This window comes from Topomyia yanbarensis, chromosome 2, assembly GCF_030247195.1.
Source record: "Topomyia yanbarensis strain Yona2022 chromosome 2, ASM3024719v1, whole genome shotgun sequence".
Lineage (NCBI taxonomy): Eukaryota > Metazoa > Arthropoda > Insecta > Diptera > Culicidae > Topomyia > Topomyia yanbarensis.
The window spans coordinates 344,881,614-344,900,130 of NC_080671.1; the positions used below are offsets into that span (position 1 = coordinate 344,881,614).

General features: G+C 39.5%; 1 protein-coding gene and 1 long non-coding RNA gene across 3 annotated transcripts in view; one reads left to right on the plus strand and one right to left on the minus strand.

The window, feature by feature from the left end:
* LOC131684141 (uncharacterized) overlaps positions 1-13,094 on the plus strand; it is a 93,514-nt gene extending 80,420 nt beyond the window's left edge. For both annotated transcript variants that reach the window (XR_009304623.1, XR_009304624.1), the window contains one exon: positions 12,968-13,094. This is a non-coding gene — a long non-coding RNA (uncharacterized LOC131684141). The remainder of the gene's footprint in view (positions 1-12,967) is intronic.
* A 3,648-nt stretch (positions 13,095-16,742) lies between these two features.
* Positions 16,743-18,313, minus strand: LOC131680658 (alpha-tocopherol transfer protein-like). Its single transcript, XM_058961370.1, has 4 exons — positions 17,914-18,313; positions 17,557-17,855; positions 17,344-17,488; positions 16,743-16,756 (listed from the first exon to the last, which is right to left on the minus strand). Exons 1-4 carry the CDS (start codon positions 18,311-18,313, stop codon positions 16,743-16,745), a joined length of 858 nt encoding a protein of 285 aa, XP_058817353.1.
* Between the last annotated feature and the right edge of the window lie 204 nt (positions 18,314-18,517).

The window sequence follows — 18,517 nt, forward strand, 5'->3', positions numbered from 1 at the left end:
TATCTAGGGATTTGCTCAAGTTATATTGAAGTTTTAGATGTTTTTATGTGTGAAAATGTCTGAGGAGCACAATGGCATAAACATTTTTAAAAGAAAATTACACGAGTTGTAGGAAAAACACAGTTTTAGTTTTAAACTGGAAATAAAGGATATTTGGCAACACTGTAACCAAAAATAACATTTTTTTCTAGATTCCCTGACTCATTTCCTTTAAAATTCATTTCACCGATTGTTTATAGACGATATGAATGCAAAGATATGAATAAAAGTTAAAAATTGATGATATTTTTCTATGGAAAATTTTCCATGCAAGATTATGACACGTCATACAAATTTTGTCATCAATACACGCCTATGACACGTGTGAGTGCGACTTTTGTTTACATTCAAAACTCGCAACATAGTCAATCGAGCTTCGTAATATTTGAGAGATTTATGCAGAATAGATAGAAGCATCAATTGTCTTCTTTGGATTGCTTATACCATTTATAAGTTTCAAGATATTCAATCTCAAACTTTAAAAATCGTTTTTCTCGAAATGTTCTAAATGGCGCTTGTCATAAGATAGCACAACAGCTACGATCTGGGGAATCGATTGCAGGTATTTAAACTGACCGTAAAGCACGCTGTCATGCTCGTTTCACCCAAATTCCCCTTTTTGTTTGTGTTTATTTTTATTACTGGCTATAATACTTTAAAAAAAGCTGAACCGTAGTTAGTGTTTCTTATGCAAAAAAGTACAGAAAATCTATAGAACATAGTAGGATTGCTTGCATTAAATGTTTTAATCCGTTTTGCCCCAATTCTCTCCGATTGTTGGGTTTTTAGTTTAACTTTGCTCAAGATCTCGGAAGCGGCCTTAATGCGGCTGATTAAAAGTAGTGTTTCTCATGGAAAAAAGTCCAATTAATCATTTGTAGATACATAGATTGGCCACTCGAAACGTGTGAAATGTCTAAACTCGTTTTACCCTTATTCTTCCAATAATTCAAGTTTGAAGCTATATCAGTTTTCATATTTTGAGAAGCGTCTAAATACGGCTGAATCAAAGAGGTAATTCTTATGATAAAAAGTTCGGGGAATCAATTGAAGATAGTTAGACTGACCGCACCTAGCGTTTGTACCCGTTTTATCCCAATAATTTCTTTAACTCAAGTTTGAAGTCAATGGCTCTACATATCAGAAAAAGTTTGAGTGTGGCAGACTATAAATAGTGTTTTATGAAGAAAAAAACCTGTTTTAATCCACCTAGAGGTGCAATTGTGCCTTTCTCATTTCTCCAAACTATGATTTAATAGCTGGTTCGTACAATATAACATTATGGAAATGTCTTTCATTCTTATTACACTTGGTAAGTATATATAAGAGCACCTTTTTGCATTCATTGTGCTATCGTTTTGAATCGGAGTTTTCTATGTGATCGCACTCCACAACCCGTAACTCCGGAGCCGGAAGTCGGATGGAGATGGAATTTAATATCAGTTTCCGGGGACGCAACACCTTTCATTTGAGACTAAGTTGATCAAATCGGTCTAGCCATTTTCGAGAAACCAATATAACCGTTATTCTGAATTTGGATGCTTCCGGATCCGTAGATGGTGGCCAGTGTGGCCAAAGCGACTTTGAATGACTGTTGGTGACCTACACAGTCAATTGCATCTTCCTAGCTCGGCAAATAATTTAGCTGAGATATGTCAGTACACCAAATTCTTTTTTTGCACGGGGGATGCGTTCCGTGCAAAAAAAAAACCGTGTAAAAAAATCCGTGTTATTTCAAGAAACCGTGTAAAAAAAATCCGTGCTATTTCGAGAAACCGTGCAAAAAAAAATCCGTGTTACTTCGAGAAACCGTGCAAAAAAAATCCGTGCTATTTTGAGAAACCGTGCAAAAAAATCAGTGTTATTTTGAGAAACCGTGTAAAAAAAATCTGAATTTTTTTATTAACAGCTATTTGGTTATCGTATTTAACAATGAATACTGTTGGACATTTTAAATGCACAATGGCTGTCAATGTGCCCAGCAGAAGTTTTTTAATTTTTCAAGGAGGTTTTTTTTAGAAAAATGTAAATTTTTTTATTCATTAAAAGAAGTTATTGTCCATTGAAAAGCAATAGTTAAAATGGTAAAATGTTTCAACTATTTAGAGTTTGTTAACTTTTTGTAGATTACACTGTGCTACAGCGATTTTAAATGTTTAAAATGAACTAGTATAGCAAATGCGATACAAAGTAATGTACACACGAAATTTTGAAGCAAAAAAACATTTTTTGGGACCTTTGCCACAATAAAATTAGCTACGTTGTCATTTTCAGCCGATTTTCGGTTTTGTAACATTTTTTGAACGAAGAAAACTAGACCTTTCGAACAGTATGCGGTCATATACAGTTTGGTACGAAACATTGTTCGATTCTGGGACAACAATATCAAAATTGTCATTTTTTGCGATTTTTTCGTGTAAATGGTTATCTTCTCATTAAAAGAATTTTCATGAAAAGTAAAAAAAATCATTTTGATACAAAGACTCTCTTGCGCAATTGAAATGTCAGAAATTGTCAATTTTCAACGGCCTATTGATTGGCTTTTACTTAATAAATACTCTTTCCTGATAAGAGGCAGCAATTGCCATATTGCTATGTTGACAGACCCCTTCTTTGCAATTAAAATTTCCAAAACTGCACTTTGATGAAAAATTCTTTCCTGAAAAGCTGAACATTCGCTACTTTACACTTAGCGAATCTAGTTTTTTTTAACGACTGCAATCTGTGCCTGGATGGATATCGGTCCGTCCCGCGAGGCAAACTTTGCAAAATCGTTCGAAATGGCGACTATCTGCCAATTAAACACCGATCTTTAGGAGTACGATAAAGTTTTGTGCATGTGTGTCTCAAAAAGTGTGATGTCCTCTAATTTGTCTAATTTTGAAAAATTTTCTCCTGTCAGTGCGTTTGAGTCGTCTGTATCTATACTAAACCAATTTCACGGTGTTCCTAAAACCGTTATTAACAAAAAAAAAAACATAAATTTGTCATACGGCATTCGAAAGATACAGTATCCAAGCATTTTCTCAGTGAATTTCAAAATGATCCATCGAAGGATTCGAGAGAAATTGCAATTTGAAGTTTTATGACACGTTTCATAAGGCTACCACCCACGGGTTTGGTCCTATCTCCACACAAAATTTTTTTTGTCTACTTATTTAGTACATAGCATTCGAAAGATATAGTAATCAAGTATATCTCCTGCAAGTTCATTCGTAACCCAACTTTGTACCGGGAAACAAGTGCTTTTTGTTCTCTCCGGTGTGGTTTAGTTTTTTCGGTGGTACGAAGGCGCTTGCTGTGGCAGAGGCTGCAGTAAAGCATTACTAATAAACAGTCCCGCGAGTGATAATTGTTACCTGCGATATCAGTTAAAGTAGTGCAGTGAAGTGCGTTACTAAACATTTTACTTGCCTGAAAGACGGCTTTGTTTAGACGAGCTATATCAGCTCTACTGTGTGAAGGTCACGCGGGTGACGGATAAAACAAACGAAGGATCAATTCACCTACCAGCTCGTCAGGAACCAACTGGTGAAGTGTTTCGTTTTTTACTTTTCTTATCGATTTTTTTCTTTTTATTGCTTTTGATTTTTTATTTTGATTTAAGTTAAACAGTGCGGTCGAGCGTGTTGCTCCCGCAACAAAATGGAACAAACAGAAGGATCACCCTCCGAACACGAATCTTATGGGAAAGAGGAACGTATATCTGATTCGGAGACAGATAATGTTATGGTCGATCCACTTCCCTTACTTTCCCCCAATGTCTCACAGCCCCCCCGAGTCAAGGTTTACCAGGATGGATCCGCTGGTCCTTGGGTGGTATACTTTCGGCCCAAAAATAAACCGTTAAACAGCATAACTGTTGCACGGGAGCTGACAAAACGTTACTCGGCCGTAACCGAGATTAAAAAGGTTCAGTCAGATAAACTGCGCGTAGTCGTTACTGACTTGAAACAGGCCAATGATATCGTTAGCAATAGCCTCTTTACGCTGGAGTATCGCGTCTACATCCCTTCTCGTGATGTGGAGATCGACGGTGTGGTAAGTGATGCGGGTCTAACTGTCGATGATCTGATGAATGATGGGGCTGGCCGCTTTAAGGACCCTAACCTTCAATCAGTTAAGATTTTGGAGTGCAAGCAATTGCACTCAAAGTCCATCGAAGATGGTAATTACTATCCATCAGACTCGTTTCGCGTAACCTTCGCCGGATCTGCACTTCCGAGCTACGTTGAAGTGGGAGGAGCTCGTCTACCTGTACGCCTGTTTGTACCGCGGGTCATGAATTGTTCCAATTGCAAGCAGCTAGGTCACACGGCCACCTACTGTAGCAACAAGCAACGGTGCGGTAAATGTGGGGAACGCCATGCGGATGATACTTGCAGTAGGCCCGCTGAGCAGTGTGTTTACTGTGGGGAGAATCCGCATGCACTTTTGACATGCCCAACGTACAAACTTCGCGCGGATAAACTGAAGCGATCCGCCAAAGATCGCTCCAGACGCTCTTACGCAGAAATGCTTAAAAGAGCTGTTCCACTTATCTCCGAAAACCCATTCGCTCTCTTGCCAACTGACGATAACGCCTCTAACGACCCTTGCGAGGGGCATTCTTTGGCTCCGCTTGGAAACTCTAGGAAAAGACCTAATCAAAACTCACCTGAACTTCCTCGTAAGGGTCCTAGGTTGTCCCAAACAAGGGTACAAAATAAAAATAATTCATCAACTGGAAGTGCTGGTACAAATCCGAAGATAATACCTCCTGGTTTTGGGAAATTGAGATACAACCAGGAGTTCCCAGCACTCCCCGGGGCACCAAAAATCCCAAGAGCTCCAATTTTACAGTCAGAAACTCAACCTAAAACGGGATTCCTTAAATTTTCTGACATTGTGGACTGGATATTCACAGCTTTCAACATTACCGATCCTATGAAAAGCTTGCTGGTTGCTATTCTACCAACAGTAAGAACATTTTTAAAACAGTTGACTGAACAATGGCCCCTCCTTACAGCGATCGTATCCTTCGATGGCTAACTTATTAGACGGAATCAGGGATCTGATCACTGTTTTACAGTGGAACTGCAGAAGTATTATCCCCAAAATTGATTCATTAAAACACTTGCTAAATTACAATCATTGTGATGCATTTTCCCTATGTGAAACATGGCTAACTTCTAATATAAACCTCAACTTCCACGATTTTAACAATATCCGCTTGGATCGAGAAGACTCATATGGGGGGGGTACTTTTAGGGATCAAAAAGTGCTACTCCTTCAATCGAATCAACCTCCCTTCGACGCCAGGCATTGAAGTTGTCGCTTGTCAAACAACAATCAAAGGCAAAGATCTTTGCATTGCTTCTATTTACATTCCTCCTAGGGCCATGATGGGATATCGAAGATTCTCCAACGTGATTGAACACCTTCCCTCGCCCCGCCTGCTTCTTGGAGACTTTAACTCTCACGGTACGGGGTGGGGCTGTCTATACGACGATAATCGATCTTCGACAATTCAAGACCTTTGTGACAACTTCAATATGACAATTCTGAACACAGGGGAAATGACACGAATTCCTAGACCACCTGCGCAAGCAAGTGCACTGGACATATCTTTATGCTCGACATCACTACGGTTAGATTGCAAGTGGAAGGTAATATCTGATCCCCACGGTAGTGACCACTTACCAATTGTAATTGCAATCACCACTGGTTCAAGACCATCGACACCAATCAATGTTCCCTATGACCTCACACGAAACATTGATTGGAAGAGCTACGCTGCTGAGATATCCAAAACTATCGATTCAACACAGATACTTCCCCCGGAGGAAGAATATAAGTTTTTGTCCAACTCGATTCTCGATAGCGCGATTCAAACTCAGACGAAACGAGTACCCGACGTGAACACCCAAAAACGTTCTCCCAACCCGTGGTGGGACAAAGAGTGCTCAGACGTGTACGCGGAGAAAGCTGCCGCGTATAAAACCTTCCGGAACGACGGTTTAGTTGCTTATCGAGTATACGCGATATTAGAAAAGCGAATGAAAAATTTAATGAAAGCTAAGAAACGCAGTTACTGGCGCCGGTTTCTCGACGGGTTAACAAGAGAAACATCGATGAGCACTCTTTGGGGCACGGCCCGACGTATGCGAAACCGAAACAGTACTAACGAGAGCGTGGAATATTCAAACCGTTGGATATTCGATTTCGCCAAGAAGGTTTGTCCGGATTCCGCCCCGGCACAGAAAATCTACCGCGCCGCGTCGCCTTACAATACCGCGAACGAAACACCGTTTACGATGGTGGAGTTCTCACTTGCTCTCTTATCATGTAACAATAAAGCCCCGGGGCCAGATAGAATTAAATTCAACTTATTGAAGAATCTGCCAGACTCTGCCAAAAGACGCTTGTTGAATTTATTTAATAGGTTTCTTGAGGGTAACATTGTCCCACATGACTGGAGACAGGTGAGGGTCATCGCCATCCAAAAACCAGGAAAACCAGCCTCCGACCACAATTCGTATCGTCCGATTGCAATGCTGTCCTGTATCCGGAAGTTGTTCGAGAAAATGATCCTGTTTCGGCTCGACAATTGGGTCGAAACAAATGGCTTACTGTCAGATACACAATTTGGCTTCCGCAAAGGCAAAGGGACGAACGATTGCCTTGCGTTGCTCTCAACAGAAATTCAAATGGCATATGCTAACAAAGAGCAGATGGCATCAGTATTCTTGGATATTAAGGGGGCTTTCGATTCAGTTTCGATCAACATTCTTTATGAGAAGTTGCACCAGCATGGTCTTTCGCCAATTTTAAATAACTTTTTACTAAACCTGTTGTCTGAAAAACAAATGCATTTCTCGCATGGCGATTTATCGACATCACGATTTAGCTACATGGGCCTTCCCTAGGGCTCATGTCTAAGCCCTCTCCTCTACAATTTTTACGTGAATGACATTGACGAATGTCTTGTCAATTCCTGCACGCTAAGGCAGCTTGCAGATGACGGTGTGGTCTCTATTACAGGTCCTAAAGCCGTCGACTTGCAAGGACCACTGCAAGATACCTTGGACAATTTGTCTGCATGGGCTCTCCAACTGGGTATCGAGTTCTCCACGGAGAAAACTGAGCTAGTCGTATTTTCTAGAAAGCGTGAACCAGCGCAACTACAGCTTCAATTAATGGATCAAACTATTGCTCAGGCTTCAACATTCAAATATCTCGGGGTATGGTTCGACTCTAAAGGTACCTGGGGATGTCACATTAGGTATCTGAAACAGAAGTGCCAACAAAGGATCAACTTTTTCCGTACAATAACTGGAACATGGTGGGGTGCCCATCCAGGAGACCTAATCAGGTTGTACCAAACAACGATATTATCAGTGTTGGAGTACGGATGTTTCTGCTTTCGCTCCGCTGCGAACATACACTTCATCAAACTGGAGCGAATCCAGTATCGTTGCTTGCGTATTGCCTTGGGTTACATGCACTCGACCCATACGATGAGTCTCGAAGTGCTGGCGGGCGTTCTTCCGCTGAAAAATCGATTCTGGGACCTCTCATATCGATTGCTCATTCGATGCGATATTCTGAACCCATTGGTGATTGCAAATTGCGAAAAGCTTGTCGAGCTTAATTCTCAGACCCGAGTCATGTCCTTGTACTTCGATTACATGGCACAGAACATCAATTCATCTACATATAACGTCAACCGTGCTCATCTCTTAGATACTTCTGATCCAACTGTATTTTTCGATACATCCATGAAGGAAGAGATTTATGGAATTCCGGATCATATTCGCCCACAAGTGGTCCCAAATATTTTCTATAACAAATACCATCAAGTCGACTGCGCCAAAATGTTCTACACTGACGGATCAATTCTCGACGGGTCCACAGGCTTCGGTATCTTCAACGAAAATCTTGCTGCCTCATTCAAACTCAATGATCCTGCTTCAATTTACGTCGCAGAATTAGCTGCCATTCAGTATACTCTCGGGATCATTGACACCCTGCCCTCAGACCATTACTTCATCGTTTCGGATAGTCTCAGCTCCATTGAGGCCATCCGTGCGGCGAAGCCTGGAAAGCACTCACCGTATTTCCTGGGGAAAATACGGGAATATCTGAGTGCTTTATCTGAAAAATCTTACCAGATTACCTTGGTTTGGGTCCCGTCACATTGTTCTATTGCGGGCAATGAGAAGGCGGACTCTTTAGCCAAGGTGGGCGCATTAGAAGGCGACACTTACGAAAGACCAATTTGCTTCAACGAATTTTTCAGTATCTCTCGTCAGAGGACGCTCGATAGTTGGCAAACCTCATGGAGCAATGGGCATCTGGGACGGTGGCTACATTCCATTATCCCGAAGGTATCAACGAATGCTTGGTTTAAGGGGTTGGATGTGAACCGGGACTTTATTCGTACGATGTCAAGGATCATGTCCAACCATTACTCGTTTGACGCGCATCTCCGTCGTATAGGGCTTGCTGAAAATAATCATTGTGTTTGTGAGAACGGCTATCACGACATCGAGCATGTTGTTTGGCTGTGCGCAGAGTACTGTGTTGCCAGGTCCCAACTAATAGATTCCCTTCGGGCCCGAGGTAGATCACCCTATGTGCCAGTCCGGGACGTCCTGGCAAGCCGTGACCACCCCTATATTTTTCTTATCTATATCTTTTTGAAAACCATTGATGTCCAAGTTTAATACATTTTACCCTCTCTCATTCACAGTAGAATCTCACTAACCCATCCCTGTATCTACAATATGGCATTGCTTCACGAGTCTTCGGTGCACACTCTTCTTGATAACCGTCTATCCAGAACATCATGACATACCGCACATGCAGATGATATAGAGTGCCAATAATTATCCGAAATATCGACCCTCCCCTCGCCCCTGCGATTACAGGCTGGAAACTACAACACTACAACAAAGTGTGCATATCCGCCACAATGATCAATCAGCAAACGACGATGTCAATTACACAATATGTATCCCACTTCCTACCTTTTTCCTTTACTTACATAAGAGGGGAGCAAGCCGCCCCTAAATACGGCTTTCCCTTCCCCCACTAACATGTGACATGTAATATTAAAAAAAATGAATTATCGGCCTCGTTAAGCTACAGCATTTGGGCCTAAATAAACGTATTTTAAGATAAAAAAAAATCTCCTGCAAGTTTGAAAATATTTCATTGACGGAATCGAAATTTATAACGGTTTGGATGTGGTATGCGGTCATAGATGGGTTTTCTACCAGACTTCAAGCGTGAATCCATGTTTGTCCGTTGACTATTTAGATCGTTTATACGTGCCGCGGATTTTAAAGGAAAACCTGACCATTTATGTACATAAACATAATGTACAAAAGGTGTTATTTTTATGGTTCACTGAAAAAATATGAAAATAGGGTTGTCTACCAAACGTTAAATATAATGCGTAAATTAAAAAAATGGATAAAAGTCGGAATGTTTACTTCAAAAGGCCATATTTCAATGGTTTGTTGACCGATTCTAATTATTTTTTCATTATTGAACAAGTAGGCGTTTCATCGTTAATTTTCATTAAGAAGAATATAAAATAGAGTTGCCTACTTCAAACAATAGACAACATAATTATCCTCAATTATATGTATTATCACTATTTAGTGAATATCTTTGTATTCAAAACGATGACCTATACATTAGTTGAATGCAACGAACACAAACTACAAATGATGGAAAAATAAAACCATAAATTTAAAAAATATGAAGGTATTTGCTGATTCAGATCAATTTATGTTATGATACGGTTTTGGTTGGAAATTTTGTACAATCGCTGGTTGGGTTGAGAGATGTTGAAACTGGTCAAAGGCGATGTTATTAGTACAAGTTCATCTGCTCATATCTCCAACTATTGTCAGTTTTATTGTCAAATTGAACTTATCATGAGAATTTGGCATCCAGATGTTTATACAGCAATTGCAATCAACTAGTATATGAAAATGGATATGCCGCTATTTTGAAAACAAAAATATTCACTAAATAACGATAATACATATAGTTGAGATCAACTATATCGCCTATTTATTGATGTAGATGACTCTGTTTTATATTCTTCTTAATGTAAATTAACAATGAAACGTTTACCTGTTCAATAATGAAAAAATAATTAGAATCGGTCAACAAACCATTGAGATATGGCCTTTTGAAGTAAACATTCCAACTTTTAATCATTTTTTAGTTTTCACATTATATTTAACGTTTGGTAGACAACCCTATTTTCATATTTTTCAGTGCACCATATAAATAACACCTTTTGTACATTATATTTATGTAATTAAATGGTCAGGTTTTCCTTTAAAAACCGCGGCACGTATAAACGATCTAAATAGTCAATGGACAAACATGGATTCACGCGTGAAGTCTAATAGAAAACCCATCTATGACCGCATACCACATCCAAACCGTTATAAATTTCGATTCCGTCAATGAAATATTTTCAAACTTGCAGGAGATATACTTGATTACTATATCTTTCGAATGCCATGTACTAAATAAGTAGACAAAAAAATTTGTTTGTAGAGATAGGACCAAACCCGTGGGTGTTTGCTGGTAGCCTTATGAAACGTGTCATAAAACTTCAAATTGCAATTTCTCTCGAATCCCTCGATGGATCATTTTGAAATTCACTGAGAAGATGCTTGGATACTGTATCTTTCGAATGTCGTTTGACAAATTTATGGTCATTTTTTGTTAATAACGGTTTTAGGAACACCGTGATTTAGCATTAGAACCGCCTTTTGTCTTGTTCCTATTCTTTTCTTTCGTCTCCTAGGTCTGAAGCGGATCAATCGACTATTAATAAATATGATAAAAGATGCCAGCAGTATTGGCCCTTATTCGCAAATACTTTATTCACTACAACTGTGCTATATTTCTTCTCGATCTTATAACATTTGAAAATTTCTGTTCTAAATAGTCGATATTGGTAGTTGTTATGATGTACCAATAAGCTAGAGTAGTGACAATATTTTTCAGTTCCACAGACAGGAGCGGCGAAACACTTTACGCCCGAGTGGGTAGACAGCATAGGGTGAGGGGTCTATTAGTAATGATTTTTTCCCTTTTCGCAATGCACACGCTTACATTACATTCACATTAAGTCACGTTCGTTTATGCAAATGGAATTGTGGTATATCGATGTTTTCAAATGTGTGTAGTGCGAGATACATGCGTTGCACATCAATTTTTTTTGAAATGGTTCAAAATTTCGAGTGGGTAATTACTCACTCGATTAATTTCGAGTGGGTAGTACTACCTATACTACCCATGCTTTCCGCCGGCCCTGTCCACAGATACAATCTCCCTTTATTGGATACTTCAGAGTTATTCGCATCTGCTCTCAGAGACCACCAATCCTCCAAACGACTCAATCTGCTCGAACCGAATGCACATTTATACCACTGAGCATTCAACTCGAACATATCACACCGAGGAAGCGATTTGTTATTTCCAAGAACCAAAACTCGAGTGAAACAATCAACATTCTCGTAGGTGCCAGTCCTGCACATCTTCTTGGAACCAGCTAACATATCCAAGCTCGACAGCTAGCAGAATTCACATATATCTCCACCCAAGCGAAGTGATCAATTCACTTGTAAGTAGAACCACTCATCCACAAACCAGTCATGAACACATCCGTACCAACGAGAATGGATCATACCAGACGAAGGCCACAGGTCCAGCACCAACTTGTCCCATCTCAGTAAAAAAATAGACTTGTGCCTGTCCCTAACTCTTTGAAAGCTCTATTTAATCAGAGATCACCAATGGGTTGGTAAAAAGAAACATCAGTCGTTATCTACTCAGACCAAACAATACGTATTGCGTATCCCTGCATATTAAAATCTCCGCTATCAGTTTCTAGCTTATCAAACTGAACAAGCAAAAATAATATACTTTGTATAGTGGCACTACCCGGGGGAACTTGGCCATATACCAATTGCTCCATTGCCAATGCGATGTGATATATGAATCGGAATATTATTTGATGATATCTAAAAAGCATACAATCCTATAAAAACCATTGCCCAACATTATTGATTTTCAACTACCATAACTTGAATTTTGAATATCAACTCATTTCCTAAAATTGAAAAATACGCGATTTTTACACATTGGTAGATCATCCCCATTTGCATTGCAAATATCCAATGCCATTTATTTTCAGCTGCCGTTACTAAATGCCTATTAATTTTTTTTTGCCCGGTTTCTCGAAATAACACGGATTTTTTTTTGCACGGTTTCTCGAAATAACACGGATTTTTTTTGCACGGTTTCTCAAAATAACACGGATTTTTTTTGCACGGATTCTCGTAATAACACGGATTTTTTTTTTGCACGGTTTTTTTTTTCACGGGATGATCAAATCATTAAACTTGTATATCGAAATAGGTATTTTATACATAAAAATCGCATTATTTTGCAAAACCGTGCAAAAAAAGTCGTGCAAAAAAAAAACCGTGCAAAACAAGTGCGTGCAAAAACAGAATCCGGTGTAATACAAAAAATTGCTGACATTTCCGTGTTTTCTGAACATTTCCGAAAATCGTTAGTTGATTTTACCGAACAATCGTCATCGAAAGCGTTTTAACGAGAATTCAGAAACTAAAATACCGAGAACACCAGCAATTTTATCAAGAACCTCGGTCAGCATACCTCATTGTCGTAAAACGGTACACTGGTTGTCATTCATTAGATCCGCCATTTTTTTTCGTTTCACACGCGGCGTAAGAGTTCTTGAAAGTGTGTTTAAAAATTAACAGTTCAAAGATGGACTGTGAATGCTAAACAGCACTTGGAAATCGAGGAGGAGTCAATAAAAATTCTCCGTATTCTCCAATTATTGAGTAAATTAACATATTAATACTTTCTTAATTTTTAGATATCCAGTGAAACTGACAGCTGCAAAGATAGCATAACCCTGTCGTTAAAGGAGGAGAGAGACTCGAGAGCGGCAGAAAGTGCTTCATATCGTGGTCTCAGTTCAACGATGATTTGATTGATGCCTTGAGTTCTCAATAAAAAATAACTAACAGTGGAAATAAAAAGTGTTCGATGTTATTGTTTAAATTCCGAAAGTCGGTATTAGATTTTAAAGAAAAATATTCAATAGCCAAACATAGTAAACATTTTCTTTTTAGATTTACCGTAAATATCAGTTGAAATTAAACTGAGCCTGCGGCAAAGTTTGACAGTTCTGAGTACAATCAAATTACCGAGATTTCAGTTATTTATATGTGAGTTTTCATTTACCGAGACTATTGCTGAACAGTCGGCTGTTTGATTCTCGGCATTTTGGTTTTGCTGACTTCGGCAAAAAAATTAAGTGTGTAGATCTACAAATTCAACAGTTGTGTTTACATTTTGGAAAAAAATTAACCTTTTTACATTCATCGCAGAATTCGTTAGAATCAGGATTTGCTGCGTGATCGTACGTATCACCCTGTAATTCAGGAACCAGAACTCGGATCTACACAAAATTCAACAGCAGCTGATGGACCTTTCATTTAAAATCAAGTTTGTCAAAATCGGTTTAGAAAATTCCGAGAAACCGATGTGGACAAATCAAGAAATTTTGTTTTGTAACCATACTCTTCAACTCGTATTCCGGAACAAGATGTCGCAATACTCAACTGCATATTTTGCCTTCCATTTGAGACTTGGTTTGAGAAAATCGGTTCAGTCATCACCGAAGAACCGATGTGACTGTAATTGTGGAATATGCCCGGAATTCCGGACTTCCGGAATGGTCGAAAGTGGACAATATATTCAAAGAATGTTTGATTGGCAATCAGTGATCTAGATCTGCGAATAGAAGTAATTTGGTGACCATTTCAATAGTTTTTAGCCTCTGAGGTATTACGATTGTATCGATTTATATGGGAAATTCCAGTGTATCGTTACTAACACCCCTGTAACTCCGGAAGCAAGAGTCAGAACCGAATGAACTTCAGCAGCAGTCAATGGTATTACTGTATCTTTCATTTGAAATCAAGTTTGTAAAAATCGGTAGAGAATTCGTTGGGGAATGGGTGTGATATTAGCTTAGGAACTTGGCGGGTTCCCCGGGGGCGTCATGAACCGTTATAGGTGGCCAATGTGGTCAAAGCTGCTTTAATTGATCATTAGTGATCCAGATCTGCAAACTATGTTACATGAATTTTAATATGGTTTACATCATTTTAACATCATGGTGGTACCAGTTTATATGGGAATTTGCTGTGTGACCGCACTCTTCAACCCGTAACTCCGGAACCGGAAGTCGGATCAACTAAAAATTCAATAGCAGCTTATGGGAGCTTTATACCTTTCAGATGAAACTAAGTTTTCGAAAATCGGTTCAGCCATCTCTGAAAAAATTGTGAGTTTAAATGACACACACACATACACACACATACACACACATACATACACACAGACATTTGCCGATCTCGACGAACTGAATAAAATGGTGTATGACACTCGGCCCTTCGGGCCTCGGTTAAAAAGTCGATTTTTACAGTGATTGCATAGCCTTTCTTTATATGAGAAAGGCAAAACGTAACGCATATTTCGAACCTTCAATTGTTTTCTTATCTTTTCAATTGTCATTTCAAAATGTGCCATTTTGGAACCATTGAGGTAAAATACGATATGCTGATTTCATCTCAGCGATGTGACGCTTAATCACATTCACTTTACTCTTAATCTGTTTACGCCTGTTCCACTGTAAGGACCCCATCGTTCAATAGTGCCCAAGGGCCCCGAGTGATTTTAAGGTGCACATCAACATTTTATATAAATTAAATAAATGTCACACACACACATATTGTCAAGTGAGGCAACAATAAAAACATGCTGCAAGATTTGTCAATTCTTGGTTAAGGTACGATGAATTAATTATGAAAAGTATTAGTTATAGAATTTCATCAGAATCCGACACTAACTTAGTTAACGTACTAAGCTAGCGTCGGATCGAAGCTAGCTCAAAAACGGAGACACAATTTGTGTTCCTGAGCAAATTCCTAGTTCAGGGGGTTTGCTCAGGAACACAAATTGTGTCTCCGTTTTTTGAAGCTAGCGTCAATCCGGCGCTGCTGCGCTTAGCAAAGAAAATTAAGAAAAACAAGAAATCTGTTGTCTCTTCTCTAATGTTTTTCCACCGATTGATTGGGGTAAGTTTGACAACGTCAAAATCACTTGAAATGTCATCAAAAAACGACAATAACAGTAAACAAAAGGCAACACAGCGCACTTTCTCTGATGCGATTCTATCTAAAGCCCTTCCCGTTCTTATTTCGAACGTGTTTTGCTCATTCTTTTACAATCAAATCAACGTTCTTGTAATATGACGTCATGTTAGGGATCATCCATAAATGACGTAGCATATTTGAGTGATTTTTAACACCCCCCCTTCCCCATCGTAGCATTTCGTCACAAACCCCTAAATACCCTCCCTGGTAATTACGTAGCTTGACGGTAAACCTCCCCCTCCCCTTGATCCCGTAAAAAATTTAAAAAAATAAAAAACGATGTTAGTTAGATGAAACGGGTAAAGTTACGTAGCATTACATGACCCCCTACTCCCCTGTCGTCACACATCATCACAAAATACAAAACTCCCCCCTCCACCATATAATGCTACGTCATTTATGGATGATCCCTTACCCTTTTGGTTTTTTATCAACAAGTTGAAATTAGAGTTACTATATACAGAGTTAGGCGGACACAAAAGCCGGAAAACTGGCAGCTCTTATATTAGGAAGGAAACACTGACATCCCATGCAAATGTTCAAGCGTCGTGAGTAAGAACTTTACATGTACAAATAGAGAATTCCAATTCGAAGATATGATGATATGATTTCATACTATATCTCTTGGCGTCACAGATTTTTTTTGTTATTTTCTTTTTTCTACACTCGATAACACAAGGAAAGAGTAAAATAATTTTGACCATAATCACAACACCTTTTCCATATACATCCAAAAAGAACATGTTTTGTGACGTCATGCTCGATTGGCTCCGGCATTTGACATGTTCAATTGGCTCCGCTCAGTGTCTCCGCCTAACTATGAATATAGTAACTATAGTTGAAATTGGAAACAAAACTTTGGCATCAGACAGTTAATCAAGATCATTGCAGGCGTTAAGTCACCACTTGCGACTAAGTGGATGGTACACGCAAAGGCATTTCTACCGCGGCAGTAGTGTAATTAGACATTGGTGCTCTTTCCCATCATTCAAGCCAAAACCCAAAAAACGGTACAGCCTGCTGGTCCACTAGCGATGGCCACTGACCTGGGCGGTGACTGGGAATTTCTTTCATCTGGTACATTGTTTTGACGACTCTTAATCACACCAAAACGAATTACTTACCAATTCCGCATCAATTGCCAAATTTGAAGCTTCTTCACTGTCCACCACATAAATTATAATTAAATTGTTGGACATGCTGCCATTAAAAGTTTACTGAGGTACCGAAAGAAAAATTCCAAATATTTTGCAATAAAACGGGGAAAATAGTTGCACAGCAGATACTTTGTGTTTCGTCGACTGAGTACGGGTCTAAAACTTTAGAAGGTTGGTGACATTTCAATCAACACCTAATGGAATTGATCTCGAAATGTATTGTGGATTTGAGTAGAGCTCCAGTTCTTTTGGGTGCCTATATGATGATTCATGGTTTGAAAACTGAAACAAAGAAAACAATATAATGATGGTATTAATCAATTAGGAGTAAGGTAGCATGTTTTTCAGAGGAACTTTTCTTCGAGGGAGTGACAAGTGTATGTCGAAAATTAAAATTAAGGTATTCTAATTTCCCTTATCAACGGCAATTTACTACAATTTCTGATTTACCAGTAAGACAATCAAAGCTTCCCCCGCTTCAAGAATACAATTTGCTGGCTGAACTGAACGAATTCCTGACCTTATTAATTAGTTAGAAGACCATTTTTCTAACTTATGATGTGGTAAGAAGTCAGTGTTGGTGAGGCGAAAAATATGCGGAGTTTTTTAGAAACAAAGGTTGAAAAAATACTAGTTTGGCAAGCGACCTGTAGAGCTGATTTTGTGTGAAAAGTTTCGCTATTGTCGTTATTTTCTAGCAAACTTGTCATTGAAAACTTCAATGAACACTCTTTGTTGGTGTGGCATCGAATCGTGTTTAATGAGAACGAAAATTTTTCAAGCAGATAGGTGGACTGCAACAGACATTCTATTCATTCCGATAAGATGTATTGAAATTGCCTCAAAACTACCCTGAAATTGACACTTACCGGGAAAAACGTGCTTCATTGTATCCAACAGTTCACCCACTAACGCATGGTTGTAGTCCGGAGCGGTTCCACCATATCTAGGCGGAAGGCAATCCAGGCTCATGTGTTTATCCAGCGAGAGCCAATCCGTTCCATGGAAAAAGCACTGTCGGAGGAACCAATATGTAGTCAATGACACCCGATCCAATACTTAGCATCGAACGACAAACTTACCCTATCCCTCAAATCCTTTCCGAGAAGCGGTGCTAGCACTGAATGACCCACGCTGAGCAATGGTGAATTGTGGACCACGTGGATTGATGATTGCGTTATTTTGCAATGCTGCAATTCAAAAATGAGCTGGGAAGTTTTTGAACTGTACGCCTTGAAATGGTCCCAGCTCATGCCGCCGAAATCCACGATTATCTTAACGCCAGCGAAGTGTACCATTTCATCAATGAGTGTGGCCTGAGCGGCCACTTTGAGTGCTTCCCACAGATCCAACAGTGGAATCTTGGATGGGTCCCACTTTTCTGCAATCACGTACCAAATTATTTACTTCTGAATGACGAAGAAAGAGGAGGCACATACTACCGGATTCCACCACAATCCCTACGGAACCATCTTGACCTCGAGCTGGCAAGAACCACACCAGTCCCGCATCGAACACGTGCCGCAGTTCATCGAAGGACCGATAAAGTTTATGTTTCTTGCATGCATTCGCACTGCGAAGAATTGCTTGGGCTGCCATCGTTACGTCGTACTGAAAGTAGCGAAGTGCCGCTAGAACCAAATAGCGAAGATTTGACATATCGTAGCCAGCTTCCTTGCAATTCGTGATCACTTGTTCACATTGCTCCTCAACGAGCCTCGGGGATTCTCCCTTCTTAATTCTGTATTCTTCCGATGCTTTACTATTAAAATGAATTTGACAGCCACCTGGCAGCTCAATACATGCGCGATTGTTGGGGTCAAGCTTAACCGTTGACATAATTACACTTCGATGTGCCAACAGGTACTAATGGTAGCTGACAAGTTTATTAAAATCAGCAGTCAGGACACTACATGTACTATCGGAGGCTACGTGACTGTAACCTACATCAATATTTGGTAGGTTATGCTGTCGGGAATTATCAAGCGCGTCGCGTTTGATTCAGGAAGGGTTGGTACTTTTCTCGTTGTAGAAAATGGGTGT